This window comes from Anabas testudineus, chromosome 23 (assembly GCF_900324465.2).
Source record: "Anabas testudineus chromosome 23, fAnaTes1.2, whole genome shotgun sequence".
NCBI lineage: Eukaryota > Metazoa > Chordata > Actinopteri > Anabantiformes > Anabantidae > Anabas > Anabas testudineus.
In genome coordinates, this window is record NC_046631.1 from 7,881,721 (window position 1) to 7,900,314 (window position 18,594).

An 18,594-nucleotide genomic window follows, 5' to 3' on the forward strand; every position below is an offset into this window, starting at 1 on the left:
TACATATCTTACACGTTGAAACATATACACCTACACACACACACACACACACGTCTTCTTAATATGTTTTGTTTCCTTTATTAAATCAAGTGGTTGTAAATAAGTCACAAAAGACTGAACAACTTGTCTTTAAGCAAATGTGACACAGAGTTTAGGCGAAATAATTTATTCTGCATGTTAGATTTTACTTGACGTTAATGGGGCTCACCTCAAACCTGGACCCAGCAGGTCACAAGACTTGGTTCCAGTAGACTAAAGTCGATTGTTTGTGCATCTCGGCTCACTGCAACCCCTTTTCCACTTTGCACCTTAGTACGTTTTTTTTTTTTTTACTTGGTAACTCTGCCCACGAGGAAAGCTGACCCGAGTCTCCTACACACAGTATCTGTGTTCACTGGTTACTCTCGTTTTATTTCAGAAAGCAGCCAGTCAGAAGCAGTGAAGCATCTGTTTCTAAAGTGTCTCTAAATATGCACTCTGACCTTCTACTGGGTCTCCTGTCCTGATGGATGCAGTTGCAGCATGTCTCTGGAGACTATTGTGCACACCTTTTAAATAAGTTCATGGTTGTATCTCATAGAAAATTACATTTTTAATAAAACACAAACTGGCAACAAGTATAGTACAAAAAACATATTTAATTTACTTTGTACAAATCATGGCTTGACAGTGTGGACATTTTACCCTCTTAATATACAGACTATTGTACTGATATAGTGGAAATTAAAATGAAACACATTGATTAAATAACTTGCATGATCTCAGCCAAACAGAACATAGTGTAATTATGTGCACCTGACAATATGTGTATGAGTTTATTTCATGAACAGGTAGAATCTCAGGCAATTTTGTCATTAGTATTTGTTTAACTTAAAAACATTTTTAGAAAAAGCTAAAGGGAGTTACAGTCCAACATACAAGAAAACACTGAGCAAAACAGTTCAACATATAAAAGCAAATGTATACAAAAATACCCTATGCAATTAGATTTACACTGTTAATTTACACTGGAATTACACATGCATCAACATGATATGTGTTCATCAATTAAACTATTAACACACTTCTTTCTCAGAGCGAGTGTACTCCCTTCTTCTTTTATCATGAAATCATAGTTTATGGCAAATAATAAGTAGTAGAATGGCAGAATCATGAAATTTAGGTATATATAGAATAATCGTTTTTTAAAAGAGCCCAGCAAATACATTAAATAGTTTTAAGTCCTCAACATTTCTTCTTTAATAAAAGTGCAAACATTCGATTTTTGGTAAACACACACAAATTCATATTTAAAACATATATATGCATTTTTTTCTTGATTCATCAAAAGCATATGCAGATACATTTTTAACCTCAGCTAATTATTGTGGTGTCCATGCTGACTGTAGACCTACACCATCTGAGCACTGCAGTTTCCACATGCCCAGCCAAAAAAAATAAATAATTACATTTAGTACGTACAAACACAGAGAAAGACACAGGTGATAAAGACAGAAAGGCAGACATTTTTTAAGGACTGCCACAAAAACACTTATGAGATGGAATCAAAGTGAAAGATCAACAGTGAGGGCCGTCTTACCAGCTTTATTAAATGTTTCTATTCATGTAAATTCTATATAACCTCACTGTGACTCCTTTCTGGGCACTGAGCCATAGCGTTCACCCTTATGCATTAATATTGAAAACCACCATGTAAAACATGTCTAGCACCTGCAACACAAGTGCTTCCCCACAAATATACACATACACTATAGGCTCTCAGTGGCTTTTATTCTACTTTAAAATGTTTACAGCTGTGCTCCATAAAGCATTAGATGTGCGTATGTCAGTGGGATAAGGGAAATGAGAAACATAGTTGTCCTCTTGCTCTTTGTTAAGCTGCATCTTTTGACTCATAATCCCCTTTTATCATTGCCAACAATAGCTTCCACCAGTATCCTTTCAGTCCCTTTTCATTTTGAGATGCAAAGTGGTGTGCAAAGGTAACTAATGGAAAAAGTATCCATGGAAACAACAGTCCACTAACTTGCTTTCTTTGTAAGTTAGTGGACTTATAAAGTTCAGATGTCATCAGTTCTAGGAGTTATCCAGCAAATGTTCAAAAACCATATCAAATGCTGATCAGGAGATCCGGAGAAAACAGGGCAGCTCCTCCATATGAGAATGGATGAAGCAGTAAAGTTGTCCATCGTCAGGAGAAGAGTGCAGAGAAGGTGAGACACATAAAGAAAATCGAAGCTGAGAGAGAAATAAATGAAGCTCCTCCGCAGTCATCAGCGTTCTCCTGCAGGGATAAAACAGTTTATGATTTCACTTTGACCGTATGTCGTGATTTAGACTATTGATACCAATATAATGTGATCAAACAATTTTTGTCCAATTTAAAACAACTTGTTCATAAGTTTTGTACAGTTGCAGCTGCAGATGTTTAATTCCAGAGAGAGTTATGGAATAAAATGCTGACCTGCGGATGGTAAGCGTGACAGGACTCAGGCCGTCTGCGAATCTTCTGGGATCTCATTCTGTCACACTTTACTGAGGCATTATGTATTGCAGGCATAAGAACCAACAACAATAATCAGGATATGGTTCTCTTTCATTCTCAATGAACTAATAACTACATAGTTAAATAAAGTAGATCCTTTTTAATAATGAATACTTTATTGATCCCCTTGGGGAAATTGTGCAGATAGACCAAAGAAACACACAATGGGCCCCTGAATGTTTACCACTTCAACTTGATCAAATGAGTTCTCTTTGTACTGCAGCACAAAGGGAACTCATTTGGAAAGAAAGGTAAGGGTGCAAATGGTAAGTACAACAGAAATGCGTTGTGCTGATGAGGGCCAACTGAGGATACCTCAGGTAATGTAAAAGTAGGTTGGCATGGTGATAAATCAAAATAACTCTATGATCTAACACTCTTATGTAATATGAGTGAGGGTGCATTGACTTTTCTAGATGAACCCTCATCCTCAACAAATACCAAAATATCAAAGGATATATTTGACTTCTTTGGGCTCCATGGTTATGGGTGCATGCTGTCTGGAGCAGTCACAGTCTGCCTGCACTACTAGCATCAACAGGTTGCTCTCTGGTATCTGTTGCACTACAAACATCCTGTAACAAATAAAAAAATCATCATAATCAATACATTTATAGAATTTTTAATTTAACAAAGGACAAATACTTTATTGTCTACAGTAGCTGTGGTTTAACCAGGGGTTGTAATGTGTAATACCTCATTTGGCCTCATAGGGGAGTTCACACTCAACCTATGATTACAGATCAGCTGGGGCCACAGAACCAGTTTCTTTCCCTGATCCCCTCTTTCCTCTCTTCCTATTTTAAACACACACACACACACACACACACACACACACACACACACACACACACACACACACACACACACACACTATGATGCTTCCCTCTCTTGCTCCTCTTTATTTGCCTCCCACTGTTTTTTCTAATCTGTTTCTATCATCCACTTTCCCCAATCTCTGTTTTTTTTTTCATTTACCTCTATTAATACTTTCTTTCAGTTTTCTAGCCCCGCCCCGCCCCCCCCACTCCCTATATGCCTCTTGGTCTTTCTATAAACCTGTGCATCCTGATCTAATTCCAACCCTTTCTACTTATTTCCCTCTTCCTGATACCCTTGTATAAACAGACACAGCTCTCAGTATGCAGAGCAGAGCAAAGCTGTAGAAAATGGATTTTGGAAGGACAATTTAATATGACTGGTCTAGGGCTTAGAGAGGAGTGCAGTGCAGATTTGTGTGTGTGTGTAACTGTTCGTGTGTGTGCTTACTTCTGGCAGCGTCCACACTTAATAATGCTGTTGGTCTCTTTGACTGACGGCTCATAAACGAAGCTTGGGTACTCAGTGTCACACGGCTGCAGGATGTCCCCTTTTTTCTTATGAGCTGAGGCTGATAGAGAGAAAGATAAGGGCCATGACTCAAGGTTTGGAATATGAATAAGTCTGTGTGAATTGTATGTGTGGCATTTTGTCTGTGACTGACAGGCTGAGAATCTATGACAGGAGAATGAGGGCTACGACTTAAGTTCTTCACAGTCGAGCCATTTATTGCTCTTCCTACCGGGACCAGGGGTACTCTAGCTTGCAGTACACCTCAAACAAAACTGAATATGCTGTCTGTGTGCAGGCAAAATGATGGATTTGAAACTAGAAAGAGGAGCTTTAACAGCTTGTTGAAATGTCACCAGTCTGGTTGTGAGCCATGTTTTTGTTCAACGTCTTTGGAAGTACATTAGCATCAGTGAACCTCTGTGCTTAGCTCTTGTTTTGAGAATTTGCCAGTTAGTGCTTGTTTCCACTGAAAGCTACTTACATCATTGGACACACCAATTCTTATTCTGTTTGAAGTATACTACAAAGACTACACCACACATAAAGCACAGCAATGAAAAGCTAAAGGTTGTTTAGATTTGTACTCACACACACTGAATGATGGCTTGGCTGAATAGAGGGATGATGATGATATGGAGAAGGAGGAAGGGCAGATGATTGACAGGTTGAGTAATGAGGTTGGTGAATGTGTGATCAGTGGAGTCATCGAGGCAGGTAAGAAGTGAGAGGAATACAGGACACGAATGGGCTTCAGATTGATTATCATGTTACACAAAATTCAAAGACTCCACCAACAGAATAGACAAAACATGCTGTAAATGCTTCTGGTTACTGTAGCACAGAGTGACACAATGAACATTTTTCATCTTATCTATAAACAAACTGAAATGTGATAGCATTATTTGCCCAAAACTCTTACATTTATGATAATGATAAAGTATCATTTGGGGTGCCTTAAGTTCATGTAGATATCTACATAAAGAATTGCTTTGCTAAACAAATATTACAGTAACACACATCAATTTCTAAAACATACATGATGTCCACAAGGAATTTTGTGATGAAGATGCATGAAAATGGAGCAGGTCAAATGTTTTTCTGTGTGAGCTCACCATCTGCAAAATGCTCCGTGTGCCAGAAACCATAGATATTAAACTCCAGGAGAAACCTTGAAGTAAAGAAGAGAGGAGAGGAGAGTGGACAAAGAGTGGGAGTCAATTAGGCGGCCATCATTATAGACCAAAGCAGATTGCAAGCAGATTGCATGCAGCTTTCAAAAACTGGGCCAGGACCCAAAGTTGTGTCTTGGGAATATTTAAATGGGTCCTCAAGTTATTCTGCAGTAATTGGAAGCTTTGGTACCTGTTTTTTCTTAACTGGATAACCAGTCTTCTTCTTTTTTTAATGAAGTTGCTGGCTGCATTATTTTCTTTCTTGCTGAGACTTAGCTGAAAAGATTAATACTACCCTGGCTGTATGATGTAATAAATATGCATAAGTCAATTGGTGATATGCTCATCTTTACCATACAGATATGGGATTGGAATTATTCTTGTCTTATCTAACCCTCAGTAGCAATGCAAATGCACATTTCATTTATTTAACAAGTCACTGTTTTGTAACATACATAGTGCTAATGAACACTAATAATGGTGATTTGATAGCTTCTAGGGATAAGACATAATCACTGTTACATTTTATTTTGTATTTCAGCAGGGTGTACATACTGTAACAGTGTTACAGTCGACAACCTTAAAACAATTTGTCCATTGCTTTACAGAAAAATGAATGCATGTTTTCCCGAAAATCCTATTTATTTTGGACATATTGTTCCAAATACTGCAACAGCCAATTCTGGTTGCCCCTAGCAACACTTACAGTAGGAAGTTGGACAGGAACCACTTGAGGGCTGATGCCAGACCATAGAACGGCTGTAGAGATGGATGGAAAGACTGTAGTTACTGCAGAATTGATTGAATCAATGTAGTTATAATACTGAGTGAGTTCACTGTACGTACGCTGAGAAGTGGACGGGCATTGCTGACAGAGTGCGAGTGCATCTTACACATGGCCTGGTAGTCGAACAAGGACACCCTGAGGTAATACACACAGAGACACACACACATAGACTCATGGTGTTGCACTTCTGGCAGTCTTTCATTGGCTTACATCGATCTCTTGACCCTCTCCAGATGATAACATGCAGTGCTGTATGGCTGAGCTTAACCTTTGTACAAACCATGATCCCTAGCTTAGAAAAGAAAGAAATCTGAAAGAAATCATCTCCCTGTCCTAGAATTTCCTTCCTTTTGAAACTGGAGATTGACCCAGTGTTTCAGTTTCAGAAGGGGGTGGGCACACAGGGGATACACATAAAGCAATGCACATTTATACTCATAAACTTCAAAGATGCTCATAAGTAGTTATGCAATAGTCAATGTGTCAAATGAAGCATGAGAAAATCTTTTATCTTTATGAAAATAGGACCTTGCTCACAAGATTTCTAACATAAAAGTTGGGAAAAAAACTGAAGGAAAATCCAGAGCAGTCAAACAAGCTCAAAGAAGAGCAAAATGGAAAAGATGTGACATCAATACTACAAATACCAAGATAAATGAATGAACTAAACTCAGCACATAAAGAAAGCAACACAGAGACTGCACCATTATATATCAAGTAAAAGCTGTATAATGACAGTAAAGAAGGCCTTTGGGATATGTTTTTTTTATAGGCTAGTTGTACAACAACCAAAAGCAAATAAGAAAACATTTAAAGGTCGACCTCCTGATTAAGACAAGCACTGCTGTTTGTGATGCAGCACAGGGGTGACATGATTGTATTCATGAGGCAGATTCAAATTAATAATATTATGAGCATGACACTCTGAGATGAATAAAATAACACTGCATAGTGAGGACACTGCAGCATGTAGCCTCAGAGCTGTGCTGTGAACAGATTTATATATGTCTTAACTAAACATGCAAACCCTTTCAAGTCTAGGATGTTCCCTGTTGTTAGATAAAAGACAGACAGACTGACAGAAGCAGACACAGAAGCAGACAGACAGATAGAGAGGCATTCAACGGTCTTTCCAGTCACTCAGTCAGGCATTACCTTTTGAACATGCCCATTCTGATCAGTGTGGCCATCACTGATCCGTCAACCTCACCAAAGAACCTGCCCGCCTATCAGGAAAGAGAATAATACTGTGTGAAGTGATCTGTGCGGTTAAACATAATAAATTCCTCTCATTATGACAGACAGAGGGAATATCAACTCCCTTTATCCTTCCCTCAATTCCTTCAAACAAATTAATTATTCATCCATATTCTTATTAATGGTAATTCATTATTTTCTGTAGATGAGGTGTGCCTCTACAATTATGCTTTTAAAGGACACTTTTACATTTTGGAAAATATGGTTAAACTCACTGTGTTGCCAATTAGATGCTCACTATCAGTTTTATGTCTATATGTTAAATACAACACTACAGCCTTCCTAAAGCTAACAAATCTGCTTACTAGTATCTCTAAACTTCATTGTGATATTTTATCTGTGTAATTTAATCTTGTGAATCTTGTGACAGGTTGTCAGGTAACAAGTATAAACTCGTCTAAGTCTGTGTAACAAAATGAAGAAGAAAATACGAGAGAATGAATGCTAAAATGAATTATTTATTATTATTATAACTTTTGTTCAGAATATATTACGTGTTTATAAACTTCTGTCTGGTCATATAACATCTACAACCTATAAGACAGCACACTGAAAGATTTTAAACAGATCTGTTTAGTGCTAATTAATGTCATCAAATTCACCATAAACTACAGTGCAACTGCTACACTATATGCAGAGGACAATGCAGTTTTGCTGTTGTTAGTTAGTTAGTTGTGTTGCGTAATTGCAGGCTGGGAATTGCTGTCCGTTGTACAAACTGTATTGCTGTACTACTTATACAGTTGTTGTGATTTATGAGCACTGAGTCATTATACTGTTTACACCTATTACTGAAAGCTGCTGTGGGAGAAGGCTGAACTTTAAAAATGTGAGGATGTAAATGTAAAAAATGTCACTTCAAATCACTTCAACTCATCACTGTTGTTGGGTAAAAAAAGTATTTTCACATATTTTTAAACCCAAAGGTTATGGAAGGCATTCTAACCATTAGCGACTGAGTAACGTCTAAAGTAAGGCAGCGTGAAATGTGGATATGAGATTAATGAGGTTTACTGAGTACTATTCTTAGCTAAACTGTTTGATGGACAGGGTCCTTGCCCCACAGAGTGTCTGCAATGCTGGCAGAAAATGAAAAAATTAAGCATCTGTGAAGTGTATGTCCGTAATTCTAAGGCACACACTAGTTTGGTATTCCAAGTAGGTTTCTTTCCTTGTTGTAATGAACACTGACATACGTAAGAACAATCAAGTCAAAAACTAAAAAGCTTTCCATCTAGAGTGTCTCTGTTTCTGTGAGTGTATGTGTGTGAACTCACATTATTGCGCTGTCTAGAAATTAGGACAAAGCCATTATTGTCAATCACGTAGCACTCAACATCCTGACAGGAGAGGAGACACAGAAAGGAATTATATGAGAGAGTTATGTCACACAACTTTGAGAAAGACCACCATATTCCTTAATATATATATACTGTAAATCAAAGCACAAGTTACAGTATGAAGTAACTCGAAATACAAGTGAATTTTGTATTGTTGTGGCTCCATATAGTAGACTTTTTAAGTTAATAAATAACAAACAAATAGCAGAATATACTCACCAAGCTGTCACACCGAAGAGGACAAACCCCCTCTACATTGGAACACTGGAGGAGGGACAGGTAGATCATGAACAAAACAAAGTCTGTGTATGTATTTCACCATTACAAAATTAAATTTTTAGTGCCAAAATGTTAATTAATGTAAGTACTGTGAGTGTGATTGGTTATTTTGTGATGGGTACTCTGTGTGTTTAGAGGAGAGTATCTCTGTCTGTTTAGATGAGGAAGTGATTTGAACACATGCTCTGTCTGTATTTGTCTGTGGAGGCGCTATGCTTGAACATGTGTCAATGTCGACGAGTGAAAAAAAATGTGTCTGTGTTGGTGAGAAGGTGTTAATTTATGTGTGATATGTCTTGTGTACCTGAGATAGCCTCTTGAGTGTCTTGTTTGCAAGTTTGTGCATGTGTAATTTCTTCATGTCTGCCGACTGTGTGGATGTGTGCGTAATCTGTCTTAACAGGGGTGTGAAGCTGACTTCACAGAGCTCAGCAGGTGCCGAGGATGTTAAAATTGGTTCTGTGCAACGAGTAGAGTGATGTGATAAAATGAAGAGAGAAAATTATGCATACTTACATCTGTGTCATTTGGCTGAGAAGAAGATGAAGAGAACAAAGGAACAAAAAGAGAGTTAACAAAGACTGACTAGTCTGTCTAGTCTAGTTAGTTAGAGTACGCTGTTAGTTTGCTGTTGATAAAGCCATCACAAAATGGACTAAAGAACAAGGACATTTTTTAATGAATGAACATTTACATTATGCGTTTAACAGGCTGTCAAGTCTTTCTCCTTGCAATCTTAGTTTCCATAATCTACCTTTACACCTAACATTTCTATACGTTTGTCAACAGAATAAGACTCAAATGTCAAAAGTTCTCTCCTAGACTTTATGGTTACCTCTTTTGTCTACAGTATACATGGACTGGTCTCTATGGACAATATGTCTTTGAAATCATGGTCTGGCTATATAGAGCGTGTCGGAGTGTGAATGAGACAATCTATCATCCTTTTCATCTTCTCCTTGTCTTATTACAGCGAAGTGTCAGTCTTTCATTCTGCTTCCCATCTCTGCGTCCTGAAATAAACTACAATTCAGTGAGTGGACCAACAGAAATTATTCTCCCCACACACATAGGGCAAATGATGGGTCTTTATGAGGGAAGGCATTGGATGGAAACTACATATATTTTCTCATCACCGATTCTATATCTATAACCTTTCGCCCTGTGTCAGGGCCATCTCTCTAAATCTGTGCGGCATGTAAGAGGCTATTCTCTCGGATTATTTGTTGATAACTGTGTCTCATGTGGGAGATCCAGGAGGAGTTGAGGTGATAGTGAGAGCATCAATTAACACTCTCGTTCCCTGAAACTCAATCAAACTGTTTCTCAGTATAACTGATGATCCTACGGTCTGCTCATGAGCACACAGTAACACAAACTGAGGAATATACACACACACTTATTAAAACTAAATAAATGGTCAAAGTATATGAATACATTTTGAAGAGTTTCTGAAGACATTTTTTATAAAATCAGAAAATAATCCTGCCTTCAAAAGATTAAGAAAAACTGATACACATGGAATTACAGACAAAGGAAAAACTAAAGAAAGGAAAAACGATATCTCCTTCTCTGAGTTAAAGAGAATGCTATGGTGTGAAGAGCAAAAAATCTCTTGATTCCCATTACTATCACCACCTAGCCTCTCACTGATTCTACATGTGGTCTCAGACAAAGTGGTGAAGCAATTACGCTGACAGAAATACAGTGTTTTCCACAGTTATGTCAGAGCATTTACCAATCAACATTCTGACTAATTCCCATTAGACAGACGCTCATGCTTTATTCGTACCCTCACTTATTCATAATTCATCAACTAACATCGAATTAATTATCTAACATCTTATTTTAAGATAAGGTCAGACAGGATTTATATATACTTATATATGATTATGAACACATTAAAATAAATAAAATTAAATGCGTGTAACTCCTTTACTGCTACACAAACAAAAGGCAATAAACACACTGCCAGGGCTGCCTCTGTTTTAGCCTATTGGGCCAATGTGACATCCTCGCTGGCATGGGTCTTTTTTAGAAGGGATCTGAATACTTAAAACAGGCCCTACACACACCTCTGTGCACAGATGCAGAGATATGAGCATACATACTCAAGGTAAGTGCATACTGTGAATGCTCATACTGTACACACAAACCCAATAAAATAAAAATGTCTGACAGTAAGTACATGGCAGAAAGATAAGATGATTATCTAAGTTACCTGAGGAGAAGAGGAAAGGGTTGAGGTGAGGAGACAATAAAAGAATTAAGAAGGGGACCACTGAAAGCACTAAGGACAACAAAAGTAACAGTGTGGCAGGATTGATGGGAATTTAGGTAGGAAGACAGAGAGTTGAAAGTGCACACGGTAAATTTAGCAGTTAACGAGAGTGACTAAACAGCATCAATCTAGTGGATAATAAGGCTAATTCAAATGATACTAATGACTTCTTAGTTGATGAATATGGACATAACACCACACTTGTGCACAGATGATCATGCATATGGTGCCTGTCAACATGACACACATTAACATTAACAGACACATACACGTTTTCAGTACTCTTTTCTTCACAGCTCAACAAACACAAATGGATACACACACAGGAGCAGCTGAGCTTAGAGGCAGGAGCTATCCATCACTTTCTGAGTAGCCAGCAGCTCTAATGCTCTTCTAACTACTGTCATTTACAGACATGGGTGCAGAGGAGGAGAATGGCCACACTGTCAAGCACCTGCTACAGTAGACGTGTTACGCCAAATTAAGCAAGTTTTCCCTGAATAAAATGTTCTTATGGGTGTGAAAGCAACACAGAGGATCCTTCACTGAGAGACTGGTGCTGATGAAATTCACTGAACGGCACACAGAAACAAAAGAGCCACTGCTTTCAATTCTAATGAGATAGTGGCATTAATGACATTTCATATTTCAAAATAATGTTTTAGGCAGACTAAGGATTTCTTTAATGATAGGAGCAGTGATTTGGAAAACACTGCATTAAGCTTTGACTCAAAACAAAGTTTAAATGCTGTAATTACTGACTAATGGAGCAGAAAAAGAACCTATAATCATTGTTATACAGTAATTTACTTTGTCAAAGTGACCAAAATGTTTACAGAGATATTCCTAAATATAGGACCAAGTCATGGGTTCAACTCTGAAAGCACAGTTATATGTTTACATAAAAAAGAAGGCTGATGCATGAGAATTAAATGTGACTAAACCTTAACCTGCCTACAAAAAAGGTATCACTGTATAATAATCTTATTTGTCAGTAACTGCAAAACAGCATTAATGTGTTGTTTGGATTCTACAGTATTCTTCAATATAACTTCTGTATTTCACAGTAATTAATCTGTTTTATGGGGGAAATTAAAAATAAAAACAACAATATAAAACAAGAGTAAAAGGCTAACAAGGGAACACCAGATGCAATAATGCAGTAACTGCATGATTAAATTCCTAAACAGTACCTAATGTTTACGATACATCATAGACAGTGACAACAACTGAATCTCACAATAGCAGTCAACATATGAAGAAGTAAGCTAATGACTATATTGTAAGTTTCTTTATTTCATATACATACCTGTGCCACGATGGCCCAGAATCTGGATTCAATCACTTCCAGAGTCATTTGGACGCCAATGGCTGCAGACATGGACAGAGACAGATGTCAAGAGGTCAATTAAATACAGTAAAATGAACCGGAACATGACAGAATATGCAAGTAAGAGAGAGGTGGAGTGGAGAGTAGGATGAAGAGGAGGAAGATGAGATGTGTAGGGGAGGTCAGGAAGAAGAAGTAGACCACAATTTGTCTCTAGTACAGACAAATGTCTGTAACATTATTACAATTAGCACCTGCTAAGTGTCAAAGCAATGACATAAGAGCAGAAAGAAAACAATGTCCACCATCTGTGACTGCACAGCAGGGTCTTGATTGCAAGGTTCACGTTGTGCCTAATGACCAGGCAGCAGTACAGGCATGTACACATAAGAATAAACAACTATTAATGGTATATATAGCTTTATATATTATAGCATAGGGGCAGCTGTACTGTAGCTCAGGAGGTAACACAGTCGTCCACCAATCGTGGGATGGCTGGTTGATTCCTGGCTCCTCCTGTCATATGTTGAAGTGTCCTTGGGCAAGATGCTGAACCCCAAATTGCCCTCAATGAGTCAGGTCAGCTGCATGGCAGCTCTGCCATAGGTGTGTGAGTGTGTGTCTGTGCTTGTGTGTGCAAATGGGTGAATGAGAAGCAAAGTAAAGTGCAGACCATTTACCACTTGTATATTGTGCAGCCAAACTTATTACATGGAGAGTGAAAATGTAACACTGTCATTTTCCTTGAGCTTTCAACAACCTCACATGGCTTTTATCAGCTCATATAGACAGTCAATCCACCACAGTGAAGATGGATCTGTTGATCATTAACAGCACTTGCATGTGTCGGTTTAAAAATGATGCATACCAAGTGATTATGTCCATCTAATCCTACTGAAAGCTCTGAAAAAAAAAAACAGCTAGCGAACCTTAACTTGGAATTTATTTGGTTAACTGCTATATCCAAGGTCAGGCATGACCTTAAGCACTTAAGATTCCTAATGCTACATTAATCCCATCTCTCCAGTATTAATACTGCACAACATAAAAATGATTCAAATAACTGCACACTAAACCTCCACATTTCACACTCAGTTGTGTGTGAAATGTTGGTCATATTAAGAAATTATGGAAACGTAATGTGTAGTAATTTGTATAATTTTTCTAAAGCATGTAGCCATGACCAGTACCTACATTTTGGTGTCCATTCACTTGACTCCTCTTAATAAGCTATGCACAGCACACCTGTGAAAAGGGGTGGGTAAGTGAGTTTACATTTAGTCATTTGACAGATGTTTTTATCCAGTGCGAAGGTGGGGAACATACACACACACCAGGAGCAACATGGGGTTCAGCGTCTTGTGAGAGGAGCAGGGAATTGACCCAGCAACCTTATGATTAGCGGACAACCTACTCCATCTCCTTTAACAACAGCAGTCCAAGATACCACAGCTGTAATAATATTTGCAGTTTAAGTGGTGATGATTATTTTAGAAGTAATGACTGTAGCAGAAATACTAGGCCGTAAATGGAGAGGGAAACTTTAATTCCAGCAGTTTAGAAGAAAGAACATTAATAAGCCGATAAATGATCCAGAGTGAGAGACAATATCTCTCTCTTGGCTCTCAAGCTGGAGGAGTAGAAGAGGACCTGCTGTACAGATCAGCTCTTCCTTCAGAACTCAACTTATGAAAATCCTTTTACAGAAACTGGCCTTCTGAGCCTCAGTAGCGCTGTGTGAACAGACTATTCTTAGAGCGTGTGTGTGTTAGTGTGTCTGTCTGTGGGCACATGCACAGTCACAAAACATTAAGCCTAGAATTAGTGTCTGTTGTGTGTGTCATACACACACACACACACACACACACTGTGGTAGAATGATTGCTTGTGTCAGCTTGGAGCTGTACGTCAGCATTTCAGTCAGCGTGGTAATGCAAAAAGGAACTGTAATTGCATAAGTTCTCAGTGCACACATACTGTACACACCCACACACACAACAAATATATACACACACTGCAAGGGAAGATATGACACTTCATATTATCATCAAACACTCAACGTTTTTCTCCCACTATACTTTTCAGAGCCACCAAGGGAAAGCCACCGGGTTATTCAGAATACACAAAACGCACATCCTGGCATACATGTTCGCACATCAGTACAATACACATGTATACAGTGAGAGCATGCACCAACACCCAACTACATACATACATGTCATGTGTGATAAAGCACACAGAGTGGAACAATTACTGCAATGGAATCAGGTGGCAAAAAGGTTTTTTATTATTAAGGAGAGTAGTTTACGAGCAGGTATTTTTTTAGGTCTGCTTTCAGCGAGCAGGAAGAGAAGTGCACTGTGGAAGTGGGGGCAGAGTGAAGTGGGGGTTTGCATACATTTATTGTTACTGTATGTGCTAATACCAAAAAGTATACATGTACATGGTCACAGCAGCACAAGTTAAGTTAGCAGCAAGTGTGCTGCAGAAAATGCAGTAAAAGTATAAAAACAGCGCCAGAAGACAAATACAGCACCAGACCCACTCTGCTATGTTGTTACATTTAATTGCTAAAAGCAGGGCTGCTTTGGTTTGAAAAGATGAAACAGTTTGTTCTACCAAATGTGAACTAACCACCGTAGAGAGTATAAAAAAATATAAATCTAGTGGAATCATTCTGCAAGAAAGAGCCTTACGACAAGAAAAACAACAGATGGCAAATGCTGTCAGTAATTACATCGCAAAAGCATGTTGCCAATTTAAGCATTTGATTGAGATGGTTTCAAATAACTTTTGAATACTTTAGACCCATGATTTAGACTGCCTGGCCCAAAATAGGACAATCCAGCAACTCAAGTTTCTGCTTAAATTGTATGGTTGAAATTGCCAAACTCTGGTCCATAAACTGCAGAAGGTTCCTCATTTTGCCAATATCGTCCTTTTATCGTTATTAGGAAAAAATAAATAAAATAAAATATGCAGATTCACTTTTTGTCAATATCACACACCTAGTACTAAACCAGTGTTGTAACCCGTTTACTATTATTTTGTAAAAAGAAAAAACTGAACTTGAATAATAGAAATATTGAGTTCATATTGAGAATTCAACATGTGTAATATGTAAGAAGGGACACTGAAAATACTACAAAGTATGTAGTCCTGTATTTATAGCAAACTTCTGAAATTTGTTTGAGCTTTGTAATTTGTAATTCAAATGAAGCCTGCAAATCAGTTCATTCTTTCCACAGTTACATTATTGTTGTGGGTTAATAGAAATAAATGTAAAGCAATGGCTGGGTGAAGCAATAAGGACAGCTGTGGTCTGAGCTAAAGCCTCAACATAACTCACTCAGGTATGTTTGGTAAATTGCATTAGGTGAGGTATTATGGACTACTCAGGGTAAGAACAAACTGAGCTGTATGTCCTCATGAGGCTCAATCTGTTATTATAGGGAAAAGGCAGTGACATGTTCTGTTTGAGGGTCTGTGTGTTTCAGTTTGTGGGTGTCGTATGCATGTTTGGTTTATATGTGTCTCATTGATTTCATCCAGTCTCTTGGAAAACAGTTGTGATGCTGAATCATGGTTGTAATCAGTCATGCACACAGAAGTTAAGCTGATTGGAGAGTTGTTTATCTACTCATTCAGCTCAGGATGTTTATTTAAAAATTCAAATACGTGTTAAAATCAATCAAACATTTATGGACACCCACAGAAATGTGGTAACAAGAATGCAAGTAGCTTGTTTTCGTATGTGATCTGCCATTTTGTCACTTACAGTATGAAGAAAACATGACCGAGGATGGAAAATCAGTGACCTTTCATGTCTACCAGAGGCACATGCGATATTCTACATGTGATGTGTGAATCTGCTGTCCGGGTATTTCGGGTAACACTTTTCCACATACTCACACCCGCTCTCTCCACTAGTGCCAGTGACCTTGAAGTCATCACTCTCCACTATAATCTCTGATAAAGTGTTGGAATGCCCTTACTGGTGCATGGAGGGCATCAGTAATCTGCCTTCTTTCCCTCTCTGAGCTGGAGGCTGATAGGCCACATCTAATTAAAACCATCATACTGATCCTTGTGTGTTTATCTCTGTCTGTGCAATATATTTGTTTTTCCCACAATGTTTGTGTGCAAGGATGTAAAACTATGGATGTTCAGTTTGTGTACATGCATGCATGTATGCATGTGAGAATGTGTGTGCTCCTGAGCTTGAATGTATGTGTATGAGAGCATAACTTGTAGACCTTAATGTCTGAGTTGCAATTAGTGCAAACTGCCAATCACAGCGGAGAACGCTTTCAACAGAAGATGAATTAATGAAGAAATAAATAAAAAATTTAAGAAGCGAAGAGCCAGAGTTAATTGATCATTACACTAATGAAATAGAACATTAAGAATGGAGGGAATGAGGGAAATAGGAGTTCAGATAAACACACTACAGACTGAGTTTCACTGCATGGTGGTCTCAAACCTCCCTTTAATCATTTTAAATAATTAAAAAAATAATGCTCTCTATAAAGTGTAATAGTTTTTATTCTCTCTGTGTATACACTACTCATTCCATAATATATTTTGAAGGTCATTTGACTTTTAGGTTGTATATTTTTACTTGGCTGAAGTCGCTACTGGAGACAGTGCCGTTCTATAAATGGGTGCCTGTGTGTGTTCACACATTTTTCACATCGTTAAGCTTCTTTGTGTATGTGTGTGAATGTGTATGTGTGTGAATGTGTATGTGTGTGTGCATGTTGCACTGTGGTAGCACCGGAGGTCAGCTTGTGTTAAAAGACCAGTGAGCAGGCCCACTGCTGATGGTTCCCTTAGACCTTGGAGTTGATCCTAAATATATATGAAATACACACACACACACACACACACACACACACACACACACACACACACACACACACACACACACACACACTCACACACACACACAGGTATGCAGCGAAAGAGTCAATAAATTAAACTGGCACAATAGCTAAGTCTCAAGACACAGAAGGGACACTGAAAATAAGGCCAATAGTGAGAAGGTCACTTCATTCTGCTTTTGCTCCCTCTCTCGCTCTCTGTCTCTTTCTTTCACACACACACATTTTTGTATGTCAGTCAGTGTGAGGACACTTATTGACATAATGCATTCCCCAGCCCCCTACTGTCGCATAGGCCATGCTAATCTACTGTGTTTTAATATTTAATTTATCGTGTGTACTGCCTTACCCTAAACTTTACCCAAACCAAAACCTAATTTTAACCCTAAAACCGAGTCTTAACCACAAAATTGTCCTTTTAACACCCTTCTCATTGTGAGGACTGGAGAAAACAAGTCTAAATGAGTGAAGGACACACACATAAACACACCAGAACAAAGACATACTGCACATTCACAATTTTCCAAAAAAGGAAGGAGGGGGTAACACACACACACACAAGCAGAGCGAGAGAAAGGTCAGCAACAGAGCACAGACAATGTAATCAAAGGAAGAAATTAATTGATGTAATGGAGTCAGGTGGCCGAGGTGAGAGAGAATGATGGAGGGATGAATAGGGATAAGATGGAGGACAGGAAAGGAAAAACACAAAGGACAGGGGATGAAAGAGAATGAATTGATTTTTAATAATATTATGAGTTGGGAACCCTTTTCATTTCTACCAAGCTGGCTATTAATAATACAGTGAGCAAGATCAAATGGTGGTGCATGAACGTGCACGAGAGTGTTTGTATGTGTTCCTTATTCTTTCACGTGTTTATTTGTGTGTATCTTGGTGCAGAGAAGTGGAGGTGGGAGATTAAAAGGTTTTTAGAATCTATTAGAATTTTTTTAAGGTAGCATGAGCACTGGCTCTTCATTTAAAAGTCACATGTACTTTTAAAAGAGAACTCTGGCTTATAAAAGCGTGAGTAAGTGTCTCTTCCGCGTCTAAGATCTGAAGGCACTGCTAAAAAAAAGGGGCAAAAACAGAGAAGTTAGCTCATCAGTCATCACACGAGCAGAATATTGGACTACGTATGTACTACTGGGATTTTAGAGAGACATATGCTGACATCAAGGCAACATCTTTACCAGGGAAGTAGGTGGATATTTCCTGAGGACATTAACATTATACATTCCTCACCTATTCCTTGTGTGTGTTTGACATTCACTATAAGTAACTGCTGTATCTTGGAGTCTTAAGAGTTCTGTTTTTTGTGTGAACTGACTGTGGACAACAAGATTACTGTTTATCTGAACAAATGTCAAAGACTTATCAAGTCTTT

At 38.2% G+C, this 18,594-nt stretch overlaps 1 protein-coding gene across 3 annotated transcripts in view; it reads right to left on the reverse strand.

Annotated features, from left to right (window-relative positions):
• Window positions 1-618: 618 nt before the first annotated feature.
• Window positions 619-18,594, reverse strand: part of cacna2d4a (calcium channel, voltage-dependent, alpha 2/delta subunit 4a) — a 72,926-nt gene continuing 54,950 nt past the window's right edge. For all 3 annotated transcript variants that reach the window (XM_026363603.1, XM_026363602.1, XM_026363601.1), the window contains exons 28-40: window positions 12,303-12,364; window positions 9,229-9,243; window positions 8,653-8,697; window positions 8,371-8,433; window positions 6,992-7,062; window positions 5,896-5,971; window positions 5,756-5,808; window positions 4,990-5,045; window positions 4,466-4,486; window positions 3,815-3,935; window positions 3,005-3,120; window positions 2,465-2,547; window positions 619-2,284 (exon numbers count right to left, since the gene is read on the reverse strand). In XM_026363603.1, the coding sequence (XP_026219388.1) occupies window positions 2,192-2,284; window positions 2,465-2,547; window positions 3,005-3,120; window positions 3,815-3,935; window positions 4,466-4,486; window positions 4,990-5,045; window positions 5,756-5,808; window positions 5,896-5,971; window positions 6,992-7,062; window positions 8,371-8,433; window positions 8,653-8,697; window positions 9,229-9,243; window positions 12,303-12,364 (875 nt within the window). In that variant the 3' untranslated portion in view covers window positions 619-2,191. The remainder of the gene's footprint in view (window positions 2,285-2,464; window positions 2,548-3,004; window positions 3,121-3,814; window positions 3,936-4,465; window positions 4,487-4,989; window positions 5,046-5,755; window positions 5,809-5,895; window positions 5,972-6,991; window positions 7,063-8,370; window positions 8,434-8,652; window positions 8,698-9,228; window positions 9,244-12,302; window positions 12,365-18,594) is intronic.